The sequence below is a fragment of the Macrobrachium nipponense genome, chromosome 18 (genome assembly GCF_015104395.2).
Source record: "Macrobrachium nipponense isolate FS-2020 chromosome 18, ASM1510439v2, whole genome shotgun sequence".
In the NCBI taxonomy this organism is placed as follows: domain Eukaryota; kingdom Metazoa; phylum Arthropoda; class Malacostraca; order Decapoda; family Palaemonidae; genus Macrobrachium; species Macrobrachium nipponense.
In genome coordinates, this window is record NC_087211.1 from 79,932,002 (window position 1) to 79,950,294 (window position 18,293).

The 18,293-nt window shown below is 39.8% G+C and overlaps 1 protein-coding gene across 1 annotated transcript in view; it reads left to right on the top strand.

Moving 5' to 3' along the window:
• LOC135197240 (glutamate receptor-interacting protein 2-like) overlaps window positions 1–18,293 on the top strand; it is a 365,022-nt gene that overhangs the window by 345,444 nt on the left and 1,285 nt on the right. Inside the window, 17 exon segments of the mRNA XM_064224331.1 lie at window positions 5,240–5,402; window positions 5,907–6,032; window positions 6,420–6,584; window positions 7,048–7,217; window positions 7,940–8,037; window positions 8,039–8,153; window positions 8,995–9,187; window positions 10,103–10,320; window positions 10,848–11,063; window positions 11,378–11,497; window positions 12,099–12,257; window positions 12,748–12,924; window positions 13,683–13,850; window positions 15,187–15,318; window positions 16,495–16,755; window positions 17,372–17,544; window positions 17,961–18,293. The exon segment at window positions 17,961–18,293 is cut by the window's right edge and continues 1,285 nt beyond it. Coding sequence (XP_064080401.1) covers window positions 5,240–5,402; window positions 5,907–6,032; window positions 6,420–6,584; window positions 7,048–7,217; window positions 7,940–8,037; window positions 8,039–8,153; window positions 8,995–9,187; window positions 10,103–10,320; window positions 10,848–11,063; window positions 11,378–11,497; window positions 12,099–12,257; window positions 12,748–12,924; window positions 13,683–13,850; window positions 15,187–15,318; window positions 16,495–16,755; window positions 17,372–17,544; window positions 17,961–18,272 — 2,966 coding nt within the window. The 3' untranslated portion in view covers window positions 18,273–18,293.

Consider the following 18,293-nt stretch of genomic DNA (forward strand, 5'->3'; position numbering starts at 1 on the left):
ATAATAATAATAATAATAACATGTTTCATTAAAAGTAATTGCTGCCTCAGCTGCGTTGATTTTATAAAGGTTCTTCTCTATTTTCCTAATTATTGCTTTCTTATTGTTGCTTAAACTGGTGAGCAACAATGAGAAAACAATAATTTGAAAAATAGAGAAGAACCTTTTATAAAATTACGCAGCTGAGGCAGCAATTACTTTTAGTAAAACATGTTTAAAAGAGGGTTTACTTCCAGCAAACAATAATAATAATAATAATAATAATAATAATAATAATAATAATAATTTAAGTGAAAAAGCCTAAATCAGAATCGTCCGTTTAGGTAAGAATACGTTCAGTGATGCCACTGTCATCTGTTGGTGGGCCAATCATGGTCGAAAACAGAGATTGCGAGGTTGACTCTTAAACCTTTAATGTTTAGCTAACGCCGGCCATCGGGTTGGCAATGAAATGAAAGAATGCCCCCAGAGAGAGAGAGAGAGAGAGAGAGAGAGAGAGAGAGAGAGAGAGAGAGAAAGTAATCATCAATAAATGTAGTAATATCCAATCGTATCTAAGATAGAGTTTATTTCCCTCTGAAGACCAAAACAGAGAGAGAGAGAGAGAGAGAGAGAGAGGAGACGAGAGAGGGAGGAGAGAGAGAGAGAGAGAGAGTAACCATCAATAAATGTGGTAATATCCAGTAGTATCTAAGAGAGAGTTTATTTCCTTTCGAAGACCAAAATAGAGAGAGAGAGAGAGAGAGAGAGAGAGAGAGAGAGAGAGAATTAGCTCAATGGAAACAGTAATTGTACCCAGCTTGAACTAGACTACATTAGATTAACTGGGCATTGGGTAGGAATGAAGATGGGCAAACTAAGTGTGATCACAAATGCTGTAGATGGCTGCTATGAGAGAGAGAGAGAGAGAGAGAGAGAGAGAGAAATATAGCCTCATTACACCATTCTCCATTTGTGTGTATTCCTTTTATACAATACACGTTTAGTAAAACAGAAACATATAAGAGAGAGAGAGAGAGAGAGAGAGAGAGAGAGAGAGAGAGAGAGAGAGAGAGAGATTCTAACCCGTATCTGGCACAATAACCAGAATTGTTCGTACTATGTCATTGCACGGCTCAAAAAACGTAAAACCCAAGTTACACAAACAATTACTATTTAAAGAAACCCCTACTGACTATAATTCCGTCTCCTTGTTCTATCTGTGTTAGTGTATTTAAACCTGTAGTTTTGTTTCTCTTTGTGATATCTTATGCTTTAATCGCATTGCGAAATGTCTAGTTTATTGGAGAAGCAGCGTTAAAAAGAGAATAAGAAAATAGAGATAAGATGAAAATAAACAGAGAAAGTTCGTGACTGGGAAATGGGCTCGTTTCACTGATATGTCACTCGTGGGACAAAGATCTTTGTATTGAGAACGTCGACTGAACGCGTCTAAATAAAACGTCCTGATGGGGCTTGTCTTGTACGAGACGGTTTCCCCTCAAGCATCTCTCTCTCTCTCTCTCTCTCTCTCTCTCTCTCTCTCTCTCTCTTATATGTGGACAGAATACAGATTTGAAAATGGTAAAAAATAAAAAAGATAACTTGGCAAATATGGGTACACAATTTCTCTCTCTCTCTCTCTCTCTCTCTCTCTCTCTCTCTCTCTCTCTCTCTCTCTCTTTTATATGGACAGAATACAGAAATTTGAAAATGGTAAAAAATCTTTCTCTTTCTCTCTCTTTACTCTATGTTCTTTCTAATTCATACTCCATCTCTTCTGAAATTTCTCTCTCTCTCTTTCTCTCTCTCTCTCTGCTGTTTTTGGTCACTCATTATCCTGTTTTTTTACTCAATCATACTTTATCTCCTCTCTCTCTCTCTCTCTCTCTCTCTCTCGTCGGGATAGCTGTCAGCCTATTCCCTAGTCGAGGTAGCTGTCAGTATAATCTCTAGTCGGGTTAGCCTAATCCTTAGTCGGGGAAGCTGTCAGCCTAATCCCCAGTCGGGGTAGCTGTCAGCCTAATCCCTAGTCGGGATAGCTGTCAGCCCAATCACTAGTCGTGGTAGTTGTCAGCCTAATCCTTAGTCGGGGTAGCTGTCAGCCCAATCTCTAGTCGGGGTAGCTGTTTTTTAATGAGCCTCTTCCAGTTCTTGTTATTTTTAACGGATCTTTGTATAATTGATTCTGGGAGATGTTTTAGGGGACAGTTACCCTTCGTGACTCAAGCCCACCCTAAAACCAGGCTTGGGACAGGTACTTTTTCAAGGCAAATACTGTCTACAAAATCTACATCATTCGTTTAGCTTCAGATATAAGAGACAATCTACAAGATCTACACAAGTGTATTGTAGAATCGCGAAAGTTAAGAGAGTGTATTCTACACCAAAGAAAACGGGGAAAGACTTTACTCAACGATGAAGAAAACGGGAACTTGTGGTTACGGAAAGCAATTAAGATAAATCCTGTATTTTAACGGTGTTCCTTAAAATTGAAATGAACTCTGTGGCGGTCCCAGCTAATAATAAATTAGATGTGTGCTGTACACAGTTCATTTCAGTATTAGGGTACGCCGTTAAGATACAGAATCTCTCTTAATTGTTTTGCCGTAACCACGAGTTCCCGTTTTCTTCGTTGTTGAATACAGTCTTTCTCGTTTTCTTTGTTGCAGGATACACTTTTTTTTTCGTAATTCTACAATGCAATTGTAGATCATGCAGATAATAGTTTCTTATAGCTGGAACTCGACAAATGATGTTTCATACTACTCTCTCTCTCTCTCGAACTGAAGAGATACAACACATCCCATTGTGGGAACTTCTTCACATACAAGATATGTGACACGTGGAATAAACTGCCACCAGAAGTTGTAAACAGCAACAGTGTGGAAGAGTTTAAAAGAAAACTAGACAAAATCATTAGGAGGACACTGTGAATGAACAGTAAAACCTGCTCCTACAGGTAAGTAAGCTCACGATGTCTCCTCGGATGGACTAATAAATACCTGTCTCTCTGCTAATAATAAATTAACACCCCATGAAAAACAAAATAAACACCGGCTAGATAAACGCGTAGGAGGAGAAGAAGAATCATTCTTCTCCTCTTTGTGTTCTGCCTCGAGGAACGGGAGTGGTTCCACGCAGGAATTTTCGGTCGGGTGACCCAAATAGCCTCCGATGAATCAGGTCTGATCCGGCCGGATAAACAATGGAGACTCCTACGAATTTACGAAACCAGTTACACCCGAGGTCTAAGATCTTTTTTAGACCTTGGTGATTACTACACCTACCCTCCTCGGGCTGTAAGGGAGTCAGCCGGTAGCTGGCAGTGTTTATGATTTCGTGCTTCGTGTTTGGTACAAGATGGCTTCTAGATAGCTTGACTAACTTGTTGACTGACTGTGTGGCAATGTATATGTTTTTATGCTTCTTTTGTAGTTCGTGCGAAAAGATATGAGTGATTGACTTGGTGATTGTCTGCGTGACTGTGTGTGGCTGAAATTCACGTCTGAAAAAAGCCAAAAAGTATGGGTGACTTGCTGACTGTCTGAGTGACTGCGTGTGGCTGATTTTCACGTTTCAAAAAGGCAGAAAGCTTGTCTGGCTTGCTGACTGTCTGAGTGACTGTCTGGCTGATTTTCACGTTTCAAAAAGTCAAAAAAGCATGGCTGACTTGCTCACTGTCTGAGTGACTGTGTGTGGCTGATTTTCACGTTTCAAAAAAGCAAAAAGCGTGGCTGATTTGGTGACTGTCTGAGTGACTGTGTGACTGACACCCACATTCCATAAACGTCCGAAAATTTACCTTTTATCGAAATACTTGAGCCGTATTCTGAAGGTACGATTACCCTCACCTTGGGAGGAACATTGCCAATTATTTTTTTGGTCTATCAAAGAGAACTCGACTTTTGGGCCAAATTTCTCATACCCAGACGTCGTTGTCAGGATGTTCGCACCTATTTTGGGTTGACAATTTGATGTGCTGATGTGGTTGCTATGCCTGCAGTCTTATTAGGTGTATTTGCTGACAAACACACGCCTACGCAATACACACACATACATTATATCCACTAAAAAGGGCATGTGTCATCATCATACACTTTCTGTCTACGAGAATCATCACCATTTTAATGTGGCCTTTGTCACTTGTAGAAAATATCACTCACTTGCATCATGAAGTGCCAAATTGCTGAGAACTGCAAGGATGAATTTGTGGCATCCCTCTCTTTTAAGAAAAATAAGAAGGTTAATAACAAAAGCTGTCTTTCTTCTCTGATTCCTCATAAAATTTATTTGATCAGTTTTGTGAGCAGTTTTTTCTTACTCTGATACAGACGACCATGTGGTCTGTTGAACAATTAATTGGGAGATGGATATGTCTGCTGTGGTACATATTTTATTGTCCTTTAGAATGGCTTTAATATGGGAGAAATCATGTGTATGTATACACACATATACATATATTGTGCACAGCTACAAAGAATTTCTATCTATATCCATGGTAGCTGGGGTGTTTTTATTTCTATTTTTTTTTTTTCACCTAATGAAGGCGTGGTGCAGTTGACATTGAAGAACGGAGCATATCACCGTTCATTGCAGCCAAGTCTCAAGTCTGCCCAGAGAAAAAAAAAACACAGACAAAAAAAATATTTAGTTTTTTTTGTGTGGTTTTTTAGTGGAGTGGTGTTTTTCCTCTCGTCATAGTCGTGAGTCTGCTCAGAGAGAGAGAAAAAAAATCTAGTCTGTGTGGTATTTTCTTTTTGTGTGTGTTTTTTTTTTCTCGTCCCAATCATGTGTATTGTTCCGGACATCTGAAAGCTTATCACAGACTAAAAACTAAACACACACACACACACAAACACTAATAATGATCAGTAGACCAATATAGCTTTCTGTTTTTTCACAAAAAGTCATTATATTTAAGACAAAAAACACACACACAAATATATTTTTTTAATTTTGTTTTAATCAGAAAAACTCCATACTTATCCCCCATCCTTTAGGACCTAGATGAAATTAATATTACCCAAATATAAAAAAAACTCATCGTCAGTCATTTGTTCATCATTTTTTCCTCTAGGACCTAAACAACAACAAAGATATTACCCAAATATAAAAAAACACACACATCATTATCAGTCATTTGTTTATTATTTTTTCCTTTAGGACTTAAACAGCAACAAAAATATTACCCAAATATAAAAAAGAAAAAACATTATCAGTCATTTGTTTTCCTCCTCCACCACCACCACTACCGCAGCCGTGCAAGGGAGCGGATGCGTCATCGGCCGGAGTGTTGGAGTCCTGTTGGAGAAGGAGGAAGGGAGCTTCGGCTTCACCGTCAGGGGCGGGACGTCCCACGAAGCCACCAAGAGCAGGCCCCTCATCATCACCCACGTCAGGCCCGGAGGACCTGCCGACAGGTGAGTTAGTGCCTACTGTCCTCTGCTCGAATATTTTTTTTTTTTTTTTTTAATCTTAAGACGACGAGGCTACAATTTCGTCAACTGTTTCTCGTTCCGGAGAGAGAGAGAGAGAGAGAGAGAGAGAGATATTATTATCAGCCTTTAAGAGAGAGAGGAGAGAGAGAGAGAGAGAGAGAGAGAGAGAGAGAGAGAGAGAGTTGTGTTTTTATTGTTAGTTTGATGTTACTTTTTCTACAGCCTTGGGGAGAGAGAGACAGAGAGAGAGAGACAGAGAGAAACTAATATTGTTATTAGGTTCATGGCATTTTTTTCTTCCATCTGTTCGGAGAGAGAGAGAGAGAGAGAGAATAAGTATGATTGCGTTTGAATGTCAGTCCGAAATATCTGCCCATAGAGTTATGACATGCACGTGAAAGGTATCTTGCGTTAAGTACACCTTGTAAATAATTATTATTAAATATAATTTTTTTTACCGCCTTGACTCCCTCTGTTTTTCAACAGGGAAGGAACCATCAAAGCAGGCGACCGTCTACTGGCCGTAGACGGGCGAGATTTGACACGATGTTCCCTGACCGAAGCTCAGGAGACACTTCGGCGGGTTGAAAGGAGTGCCACGCTCACCATAGAGTAAGTGCCTGTACAATAAAGCACTTTCTTTCATTCACACTTGGTTTCTGACCCATGACAAAGTGCCACTAGTGTAAGTGCCTATAGAATATTGCACTTTGTTTTACCAAATCTTGGGTTCTGAGACGTAACAATGTGCCATACTCACCACAGAGCAAGTGCCTATTGAATACTGCACTTTCTTTTACCAAATCTTGCTTTCCTCTGACACATTTGCACCTACCTACAATTTCATTCATAAAAATCCTTCTCATTCTCACAAACAAAAATCTCAAAGTGACGACGTTTTTAAAAATGAATGAAGACTTATTTCAAAACGAACTAAGTGAGTACTTACAACAAACACTAGGAATCTCTTGTGCTTAAGTCTGTCCTTTTGACGCACAGGTACGACGTATCTGTGATGGAGAGCGTCAGGGCGTCTGGTGGACCTTTGCTGGTGGAGATCGAGAGGGCCATTGGCACTTCCCTGGGCATCACCTTGACGCATGCCCACCCGGAACCCAACGCCATCATCATTGAAACGATCAAGACTGCCAGCATAGCTGAGAGGTAAATTCAGGACTCCTTATTGGTAGGATTCCATGCTGTCATTCTGTGGATTATGAGGATCCTTTTCTACCATTTGTATAATATGGATCCTTCATGCATAGGACTTTTTATTGGTAGGATTCTATTTAGTCATTATTGTATTATGAGGATCCTTTTCTATCATTTATGTAATTGGACTCTTTCATGCATAGGACTTTTTGTTGCTAGGATTCCAGTCTGTCATTATTGGGCTGTAAGTTCCATTGTTATCATTCATGTAGTTGGAGTCCTTCATTCGAAGGACCTTTTCATTGGATGCCATGTCGTTGTGAAGTATGAGGCTCCTTTCCTATCATTTATTTAGTAGGGATCCTACTTGCATAGGACTTTTTAATGCTAGGATTCAATTTTTTATTTTTTTTTTTTTATATATCATGAGGGTCCTTTCCAACACCTGTAATTAGTACTTACCTGTCTCTTTCAGGTGCGGCGCCCTGGCTGTCGGTGACATCGTAGCGGCCATCGACGGCACCCGTCTCGACCAGTTGACGGTAGCGGAGGCCGCCCAGCTGCTGAAGACAGCCCCAGGGACCCACGTGACCTTGGAGATCATTCCGGGGCCCACTAGTCCTCAGAGGATCAGCTTCAGGAGGGGTACGGATGGAGACCGAGATGATAGTTGTTAGGGTTTTTTTTTTTATTAGATTTTTTTAGGTGGTTTTGGTCTTGAAGTTTTTTTGTAATTAGTTTTTTTAGGTAGTTTTGGTCATGAAGTTTTTTTGTTTGTTTGTAGTTACTTATTATTTTTTTATAGGTGGTTTTTGGTCTTGAAGTTTTTTTTTTTTGTAGTTAGATTGTTTTTTTTTATAGATGGTTTTTGGTCTTGAAGTCTTTTTTTTTTAGTTAGATTGTTTTTTTATAGGTGGTTTTTGGTATTGAAGTTTTTTTTTTAAGGTGGACGTAAGATTGTAAGCTTTTTTTCTGTAGTGTAGAAGGGAAGAAAATATAATTTAAAAATGTATAAGTATAATATTTTATACTATAGATATATATATATATATATATATATATATATATATATATATATATATATATATATATATATATATATATATATATATATATATATATATATATTATATATATATATATATATATATATATATACATAAATGTATGTATGCCTATGCGTTTATACGTTTGTAATCATAATTGCACAGCAAACCAGAATCCAATAATCCTATGCAATAATCTTTGTTGAATTGCAGGATATTACAGCCCTTTAAAAAATAGATAAATAAATAAATAAAACCCAAGTAAAAAGTTTTAAAAATGGAAAAGAAAAAAATTAAAATCTTTCTCCTGCCCTCCTACAGGAGGGGGCGTGGCCTTCCCCCACCTCTACGGCGGAATGACCAACACCACCGGCTGCTACGTCAGCAGTGGTGGGGGTGTTGGCGGAGGAGGGGGAGGAGGGGAACGGTTACCTATCGGGAGGGTCAAACTACAACACCTTGACCTCTAGACCCAGGTCAGCGGCCGCCAGGAGGGTCAACAGACGAAATAGGCCCAGCGATCGCGCGGAAACAGGTGACGTTTGATATTGACCCAATTATGAAGTTTTCTTTTTTCTTCTTCTTCTTCTTCTTCTTTTTATGTAACTAAGAAAAAATGCATGGATTCGCAATTATCTTTAAAAAATCTATGTATTCTATCAATCAAGAGTAAAATCTATGTTCTTTTTTTTTCTTTTTTTTGGTAATTAAGAAAAAAAAGTGTATGGATTTGCATTTATCTTTTAAGAATGTTATATTCTATCAATCAAGAGTAAAATCTACTTCTTTTTTCTCCTTTTTTTGGTAATTAAAAAAAAGTGTATGGATTCGCATTTATCTTTTAAAAATCTATATATTCTATCAGTCAAGAGTAAAATCTGTTCTTTTTTTTTCTTTTTTTTATGGTAATTAAGAAAAAAAAGTGTATGGATTCGCATTTATCTTTTTAAAATCTCTATATTCTATCAGTCAAGTGTAAAATCTATGTTCTTTTTTTTCTTCTTTTGTTGGTAATTAAGAAAAAAAAGTGTATGGATTCGCATTTATCTTTTAAGAATCTATATCTTGTATCAATCAAGAGTAAAATCTATGTTCTTTTTTTTCTTATTTTTCTTTGGTAATTAAGAAAAAGGTGTATGGGTATGGATTCGCATTTATCTTTTTTTTTTTTCATTATTAAAATCATTGCAACAGACAACTGAGCAGATCATCAGCTCTCACAAATTTATATTTTGTCAATGAAATTACAATGAAATATCAATAAAAAATATCTTCTCGAATAATAATAATAATAATAATATAATAATCACCTACTTGTCAAAACAACAACCTACTTATCAATCACCTGATGAGGCCCTTCCTTCCCTCCTCTGCAGGCTCCGTATCCTCTCACACTACGGCGGGGAGCGCAGGCGCGATCGGCGTGTGTCATCCCGAGTGCCTGACGGTGACGCTGGTGGTGGAAGGCAGGGGTTACGGCCTCGTCCTCAGACCTCCTCCCCATCCCTCTGACCCAGACACGGCCCTGCCCGTCATAGCGGCCATAGATCCAGGTGGCCCTTGCGATAAGTGAGTGGATTTCGAAGGGGGCGAGGTCGCTTTGGCCTCATACTCTTTGATTTGATTGAGGGGTTCAAGTGGAAGGGTGGAGGAAGTGGGATTGGTCTGTGTGGTTCCTCAAAATTTAAAGTGTGATGTCCCCTTTTTATCATGATTTGGTTCATAGCTTCCAGTGGAAGGTTGGAGGTAGTGGGATGGTCTGTGTGGTTCCTCAATTTCGAAGTGTGATGTCCCCTTGTTATCATGATTTGGTTGATGGCTTCCAGTGGAAGGGTGGAGGTAATGGGATAGTCTACATATGTCTGTCCCCTAAATTCGACAATTGATTAACAGACTATCGCTACTGACTGTAAAGCATTACATCCCTTTTTTTATTTATTATTTTTTTCATTGCTTTCAGTGGAAGATTGGAGGCAGTGAGATAGTCTGTTTGGATCCCCTAAATTCAAGAACTGACTGACAAATTAAGTCTATACTGACTGTAACTATTATGACTGTTAAGAGTTAATTTGACTTGCTGAGGCAATGACGTGGTCCTTGTGGGTCCTCTAAATTCAGTAATTGACTGACAGATTCAGTCAGGACTGACTGTAACTGATATGAATGTTAGATTCCATTTGATTTACTATATCATCTGTAACGTATAATAGTACTGCCTGTCGAGAAATATATTAACAGGCTCTTGTCAGTATTGACTGTAACTTATGATTACTAGGATTAATACTAAATACTGGTGTTGATTGTGCTCTTATGCTGTTAATTGTAAAAAAAAAAAGATGTCAATTACGATACCATTTAATGTGTAAGCTCGTTAACCACTTTTGCAAGATCAGTCAAGTCGCCAGACCTCTCGTCATGTATAGAAAAATTACCTTTAAATAAACAGATATTATATATTCTTAAGACTATTTATACTTCCTGCAGGTGCAGCGTCATATGCGTAGGAGACAGACTCATGGGAGTAAATGGCAGGAGCGTATCAGGCCTAGGAGTGAGCGAGGTGACCCAGATGGTGGCCAATTCTCGCCCTACGGTAACCCTAGACGTGGAATTTGACGTGGCAGACTCCGTTGTGCCTTCTTCGGGGACCTTTGCCGTCAAGCTGGCTAAGAGACACAACGGCCTTGGCATCACATTGACAGGTACGTTGAGATTTTAATAGGTCCTCTTCAGTCACTTGAAATGCTTGTCTCTCTGTATGTAGGCCTAGCTTCTTTGTACCCAAGCAGGGTTCTCTCTAGTTACAAGCAGATGGCGATACTGTGTACATATGTGTAACATGTATGACATTAATATACATCTATAGCACATGCACTTTGTAACCCTTTTCTCTTGTACTCTACGTATATTTGTGCTTATTCACGTGCATGATTGATGAATATTATCTCTATACTCAAAAGATATTCTAAAGAAACTCCTTTGGATGTTAAATCACCTTAAAGCTGTGGATTGTGAGTTTTAAACTGTATATGTCTATGCAAATTCATTACATAAAGGAGTACCACAACTCAATTCCCTTTGTTACAGTACAACATTGTGTGATTAAATGTCCCATCACCTCTGAATTCTTTATTAGCGAGCACAGTAAATCATTCCCTCCTCGTTCTCTACACCCTGCAACAAAAGTCACCGCCATTTTTCAAAGACAAAATCGGCTTACCATGTTCAGCAGGTCGCAGAGCAGCTTCAGGAGAACCCTTCCTGATAAGCGAGGTCGTCAGGGGATCCCCAGCTCACCGCTCTGGAACGATGCAGCCGGGAGACCGCCTCTTGGCCATCAACGACACGCGCCTCGAACACCTGACCCTGGAAGATGCCAGGGCCATCCTCCAGTGCTGCGACGACATCGTCACTCTCAGAGTACAAAAGGACGAGCTGTATTCAGGTCAGATTGGTGATGTGCTTGTTGTTGGGTATTGAGTTCAAGATGTTCAAAAGGTGAATCTGAAAAAGCAGTTTGAAATCAGTTACAATCTGCATACATGATTGTAAGAAATGAACATTGAAATTACACTTGAACATGTAGAATTTTTATAAAAACAACAAGTTACAGCTCAAAAATATATACATGTGCCACATACAAATTGGAAGACGAGACTGCTACATTAGATTGAAGACTGCATTATTGTTTAACACTTGCATTTTACCTCGAAGGAAGTTATGACTGCCCTAACTAGCCTCTTTTCTTCCCTTGATCAGAAAGCGGAGGACTTGTGATGTACACCGTAGAGCTTGTCAGGCATGGTGGCGCCCTTGGTATAACCATCTCGGGTAGTGAGGAACCCTTTGACCCAATCTTCATAGCTGGTCTTGCTCCAGGTACGGTTTTTGTGCAGTCCTTTTCCCTTCATACTAAATATTCTAAACATTATGGAGTAAAGGTAAAGTAGCACCTCAACAGATGCTATTGGAGGTCTGGCCTTTCTGATAAGAAAAGAAGTCAGTAAAGTAAAAATGATCCTATAATGTAGCCTCTACTTGGATATTTCCCAGGCATCATACAGCTGACGGCAATTCCACAGAGTTCCTAACTCAAACTAACATGTACTTAACATTGAATTTAAGAGTTTTCTAAAAATGTATGACATCTCCACTGATAGCATAGCAAAAATAATCATGAGGTAGCTGGTAAGTTCAGAAACCTGCTAGGTTAAGGTCCATTAAATTTAGGTGTTACTAAATAAGGTCTTTTACTGAAAACTAACAGAGTACTGTGAAGTTAAAAAGGCCCATAAAAACACTATATCCACAAGAGTACCACGTATTTCGAATAAGAAAACTCCTGTATTCCTGAGTGCTGGTGAATACAGGGGTACAGAAGTTTGTTATTTGAAGTATATAGTTTTGATTGGCCTTTTTAACTTAGTACTTAATGTTCTTTACTAAGGACAGTGTCATCTTCCTCTGCCTGTCTTCCCAGGTGGGCTGGCAGATCGGACAGGGGCCATCCACATTGGGGACCGCCTTTTAGCCATCAACGGGGCGTCCCTTCGAGGGAAGCCTCTCAGCGAGGCCATCTTGATGCTCCAGAACTCTGGAGACACTGTGACTCTCAAGATCTCGCGACCAAGAGACTCTGGTGAGATAATAAATAAGAGTTCTTAAGAGTAAAGAGATCTGGTTATCATTGTTCAGCACTCAGAATTCCTCACTTACAGTGCAGATTTTGGGTGATGGGTCAGATTAGAGCCTGGCAAAATTATGAATGATTCACTTAGGGTCAGTGAGAGTAGAGGAAGGAATAACTGTTTATTAATTTATTAAATTATTTTTTCTTTTTTAATAAGTGTGACCTCCTCTTTCTGTATTACCCTTTACTTCTTACTTCTTCCTGATGGACACCACATTTTAGATCCTCATTTTCAAGTCAGTGCTCCCTTTGGGCCTTTTCCACATGAACAGGATTCATCTCATGAATGATAATAGTGATAATGAATTCTTTTTTTCTATTTAGCTACTCATTTTTATCCTTTTATCAAAAAAGCTTCCTGTATAGAAGTACCTGGCTTCTTTTCTTGTACATTCGTAGCGATGTATATTTTCACTGAGCATCCTTATTGGTCCTACAGGAGTACCCAGTGAAGAACTGAGTCGAGAGGATTGGCTTGGCAGGTTCGGACCGGCGATTCCTTCCGTGGATTCCGCTGTCGAATCCTGGGACAGTTCGGGTCTGGATCCCGCGCCTGCAGGATCTACTCCTGCAATGTCCAAGAGAGATTCTGGGTCAGACATCGTTTTCAGATCAGGTTGGTTTCCAAAGTTTAGATCTTGGGGAATGTGTAGTTTCTTACATTATTGTTTTCAAATGGTAATGATTATAGTTACCTTTTTTTATTACTTGATTTTGTAGTAACAGCAGACAATTATTCCCTCATTAATGATTCATTCAGATCAGTGATTCAGTTTTGAGAATAGGATTTGTATCGTAGCTATGAAAGGTAAATCTACTTCAAATAATATAATCAAAATAAAATCTTCATACCAACAACCTGCATTTAACTGCGTTGTAAGTACAACATTACCACTTCAAAGCAAAGTACTTCAAGGGTAAGATTACTTGATCTCATTTAAGAATGGTAACTGTTGTATCTCGCCTCCGAAGCAGATCTGAAGTTGTTGATGGCTGAAGCTTAAAACTGAAGCCAGTTTTATCATGTGTATTCAAAAGTTTTTACCATATAATGGAGCAAAGCAAATCCTCTTGCATTCGTAACTTTTACAGCACTACATCTACAAGTAAGACCTACCTCAGGTGTAGATTATGCAGTGGGTCCTGTAACAGACAAGGCTTGTCTTTTTATGAACATCTTAAACTTCTAAACGAGAAACTCTCCTTACAGCGAGTTGCAATTCAGATTTCTTTCAGACAAATCTTTAGCTTGCTGTCCAACCACACCAGCTCCCTCTGTTAGCTGTCTGAAGCTCTGAATGGCTGAAAGTGCCCCTGTGCTTGTCATGACAACTTAAATTTCTTTAAATTCTTTCATTCTGACTGCATTTACAGACTGCGGTAGTACAGTGCGCCGTCGTGCAGGTACAGAGGGAAGAGACGAACCCAATGTGAATGGAGATTCAGAGAATCCCGAAGCCAACAGAAAACCGACAGAGGAGGAGACGAGGGACATGTGGAGATCACCTTCTCCACCTCCGTCAGTAGACAGCGGACAGTCAGGTATGTTGGCCTCCCTTGGACCCCCTGTTTTTAAATTTTAGTCTGAGATTCTTTCATTCATTTCTGATGGTACAGTAGTAGTGGCCTACAGTAGAATTAAAGCTTGGTATTTAAAGCCTCTCCATAGATATGACAGCAGTATTCTTTTGTAAGAGCACCCAGTATATATCACTGGTGAAATGGAATGAAAGAGGAGGTACTGTATACAGAGGTAGTTGTTGCAATATGTTGTTTTCAGTTGCGATATTTAACTTGTTTCTGCACACGCTCACCATTCATTCCCTTTGGCTTTGCTTCTATGAAAAAAACAGAAAGAGATTCTAGCCTGAGGAACCCCCCCTAAGTTATTTTGCTCCATTTTTAATTATTATTATTTTTTTTTTTTTGCTCTTTATTTAGCCGCATTTTTAGTTTAGTTTTAGTTTTAAGGGAATGTTTTTAAGATATGAACTTGCTTTAGTCCCAATTCACCCCATTTTTTTTTATATCCAATGCTAGTAGATTTTTTTTTAAGAATGGAGATTGCTCTTTTTTTAATAAGTTAACCTAGTGCATGATGAATATGCATCAGTTACTCGTCAGTCATCACTCCTTGATCAAGAAGTTTGTTAAACGGGGAAATTCATCGCATGATACTTGAAAGTTTGCTAAGATGTTGTTGACTGCAAATTGTCAGAGGCACCCCCAAAAACCCAGTCTCTTGGATATGTCAGATAAGTAGTACCTAGACCCCTTCTCCTCTTCTTTCTTCTTGTAGGGGGAAGGGGAAGACAATTTTAGGAATGGGCAGTAAAAGTAGCACAGTGACACAGAACAGGCACCAACACCCCTTCACCTCTGTGAAGCAGAGGGGAGAGGTAAGATGATTTAGGGGGAGGCAGTGAAAGCAGCACAGTAAAAGTCCCAACACCCTTTCACTTCTGTTCTTTAGGAAGTTAAGGGGACGAATTGAGGGATGGGCAATAAAACACAGTAAAAAGTACCAACACCCCCTTGCCTCCGCCTCTTGGTAGTGGGATGGGGAAGACAATTATTGGGAGGGTAGTAAAAGCAGCACAGTGACACACTACAGCAAAAGCACCAACACCACTTCACCTCTGTGCTCCTTTAGTTGGGTAGGGGGGACGATTTTAGTGATAGGCAGTAAAAGCAAGACACAGTCTCTTGGACATATGTACCTGGACCCTTCCCTTCCTCTGCGCTTCTTCTTCTTCTTCTTCTTCTTCTTGTTGGGGGGCGGGACGGCGGCGGTTGTAGGGCGGGCCAGTAAAAGTAGTAGAATAGTAGAGTGTAACCCCTACTGAGGCTTAAGGCATGTTCTTCTGTGGACCGCCAGAGGATAAGACGGACTGGGACAAGATGATCGCTGACCTCAACCAAATTTCCGAGAGCTGTGGCTTGCGGAACCGACCCCAGTCTCCTCCTCATCCTCCCCCCACCCAGCTCATCCTACCGAACGGACATGCAGGTGTGATATCAAATGACCTGTCTCGGGTCGACGGTTGTCTCTCCTATTCCACTGAAATATTATATATTTATATAAGCCTATGTAGAGCTCTCTTTCACGATGAATGCTTAATAGATATGGTACTCTATGTATAACTTTCCTTCTAAATGAAAGCTTAATATAGATATAATGCTATGCATAGCTCTCTCACAATGGATATTTTTGTATGATTCAGATGAAGAGTGGATTAGCCTTGAAACGAAATGATACTGATTCATGCTGAGCTGTACAAGTTTGAAGTATTTATATATATATACTACTATATATATATATATATATATATATATATATAACTCTCTTTCACACTTACTTATGCTCTATAGAATTCAGATGAAGAATGAATGGATTAGCTTTAGAATGTGATGACATTGATTCATGCTGAACTATATTCTTGACCAATTTTCAAACATTTTGTTAAATTGCTTTTGTTGGTGTTGCATCTTGTTTTGCTATGTTATAATTTGAGAATAAATCACGCTATCTTACGCTCCAAGGCTGAATTAAAATACATTTTTCATCTAGTAGATCATTTGAACTTTATTCTTTTGAACAATTTGGCTTCAACTGGTGTAGGGATTATTGTGATGAACGTAACTCGTTCAGTACAATTACAGTACTCTTACAGTAATTTTCTCTGTGATTTTACGGTCCTTAAATGATATAAGAGCTTAAGTTCAGACTTATTTATGATATGGAATTAGTAACAAATAAGAATTAGACTTCTACTGAATTGATCACGTGCCTGTTGTTTGTGTGTTTAAGTAGAGGCATATGATTTTAGTGATGTTTCTGATGTTTTGTGTTTGGTATTTGCATGTTGATTCAATATCGGCAGGTATAAGGGATCAGAGTCCTCTAGGAAAATAACTAGATGTACTTTGTTCAAACCAGAAGAAAATTTCCACAATCTTAAGGAAGTTGGACGATCGAGACATTGAATAATCAATGACAGGTTTTTATTATTTCCTAAGAAAATCATTGATGCGGTTTTTTGTTTACTAAGAATATCAATGACAGGGTCTTTTGTTTACCAAGAACCAATAACAGGGCCTTTTGTTTACCAAGAAAACCAATGACAGGGTCTTTTGTTTCCGTTTACCCAGAAGGTAATCAGTCATCCACTTCTGTTCTCGTCAGGCAACTGCATGCAGAGGAAGAAAGAAGGAGGAGTGACAAGCAACGGCGAGATTCCCAACGGCGAGGGGCCCTCCCCTGCCGAAGCAGCGACCACAACAACAGCGCACTGCCAGACTCTGTCGAATAGAAGACGCCCAATCGTGACGGTCACCAGCGCCAGTAGCAGCCTTGAAGGAGAGCCAAAAGAAGAGGGCATCTACTCCATCAGCAACGCTGCCCTGACGTACACGGCCACCTACGGGAGAACAGCATCGCCCCCTCGTAAGTCAGGCCTCCTAGTGTCGTGTCTCTCTGTGTGATAATCGTGAATCTATGGATTTGTATCAGTGTCAAGGTTTAAAAGCAGCTATGTTTTGCTGGACGCCATAATCCACAGCCAGATGAGGACGTTGCGCAACTAGAACATCAAAAGTTCAACCGAAGATGTAATGCATTACCACCCTAAAACATTCAGCCTTGAGCTTGCATTTTGATACTTATACTTTTATCCATTTACTTATTAGTTTATTCCTTTATCTTGGGTTCCATTTTGTGTTTCCCCGTTATCTTCTGTCACTTCTTTCAAATGAACGCCATATCTTTGGGAGCTTGAATTTCAAATCATCGGCCCCTTGTAAGCAGGTTTGCTCCGTATGAATTGGGTTCATCTTCTGAATAATAATAATAATAATAATAATATAATAATAATAATAATAATAATAATAATAATAATAATAATAATAATCAGTGGCTTACTTACCTGGCCGAATGAGATAAAGCATTCGTTATGCTGTAGATCATTTGTAGACCAAATGTGAACTAATGAAAACCATTGTAGAAATTTTCCCAAAATTCACGAAATTGAATAATTTTGTACCTTTTCTCTGCTTCCTTCCAGCCGGTGGAGGACAGGTCTACCAAGTCACCTTGCTGAAGGATCGTGTCTATGAGGACTTTGGATTCAGTGTGTCAGACGGGCTTTACGAGAAGGGCGTCTACGTCAACAGAATCCGCAAGGGTGGGCCAGCTGACAAATCTGGGGTCCTGAAGCCTTACGACAGGATCTTGCAGGTAAAAAGGGCCTCAGTGGCGTGGTCGGTTTAGTCTTGCCCTGCCACCTCGCCGGCCACGAGTTCAATTCTCGGGCATTCCGTTAAGGGGTCAGAGATCTGTACTTTTGGTGATATAGAAACTCACTCTCGACGTGGTTCGGAAGTCACGTCTAGCCGTTGGTCCCGTTGCTGAATAACCACTGGTTCCATGCAACGTAAAAACGCCATACAAATAAACGAATGTTTTTCAAACTAATTCTAAACATTAGATGTTATATACAGCAAAGCATTTCTTCAGAAAGAAGTAAAATAAATGTATCTAACTTGCTAGAGTAAACTTTAAAGTTCATACGTGTTCTTGAGCAAGAGATAAGCAAATTGCATCTAATATTTTATAGTGACCTCACATGACCTATGTATGCCCCTCCCCCCCAGGTGAACGACACCAGAACCCATGACTTCGACTGCTGCCTGACCGTCCCTTTGATGGCAGCGGCCGGCGACCGCCTGGTGCTCGTGGTCTCGAGGAATCCCCACGCCAATCCTACGCTGGACTTCTCCTCGGACCTCAATTCCCCGCCCTGGAACGACATCGAGGAAGGGGAAGAAGGAGAAGAGGAAGGAGAGGACGGGGTCGGGGGGATCTTAGGGGAAAAGGACCTCCTCCTCGGGGACGACACCCACGAGCCCTACTCGACCGTCACCCCGTCCTTCACGCCCATACCCACAATTCTCAAGACGCTATGAAGGGTTTATTAGGAGTCCTTC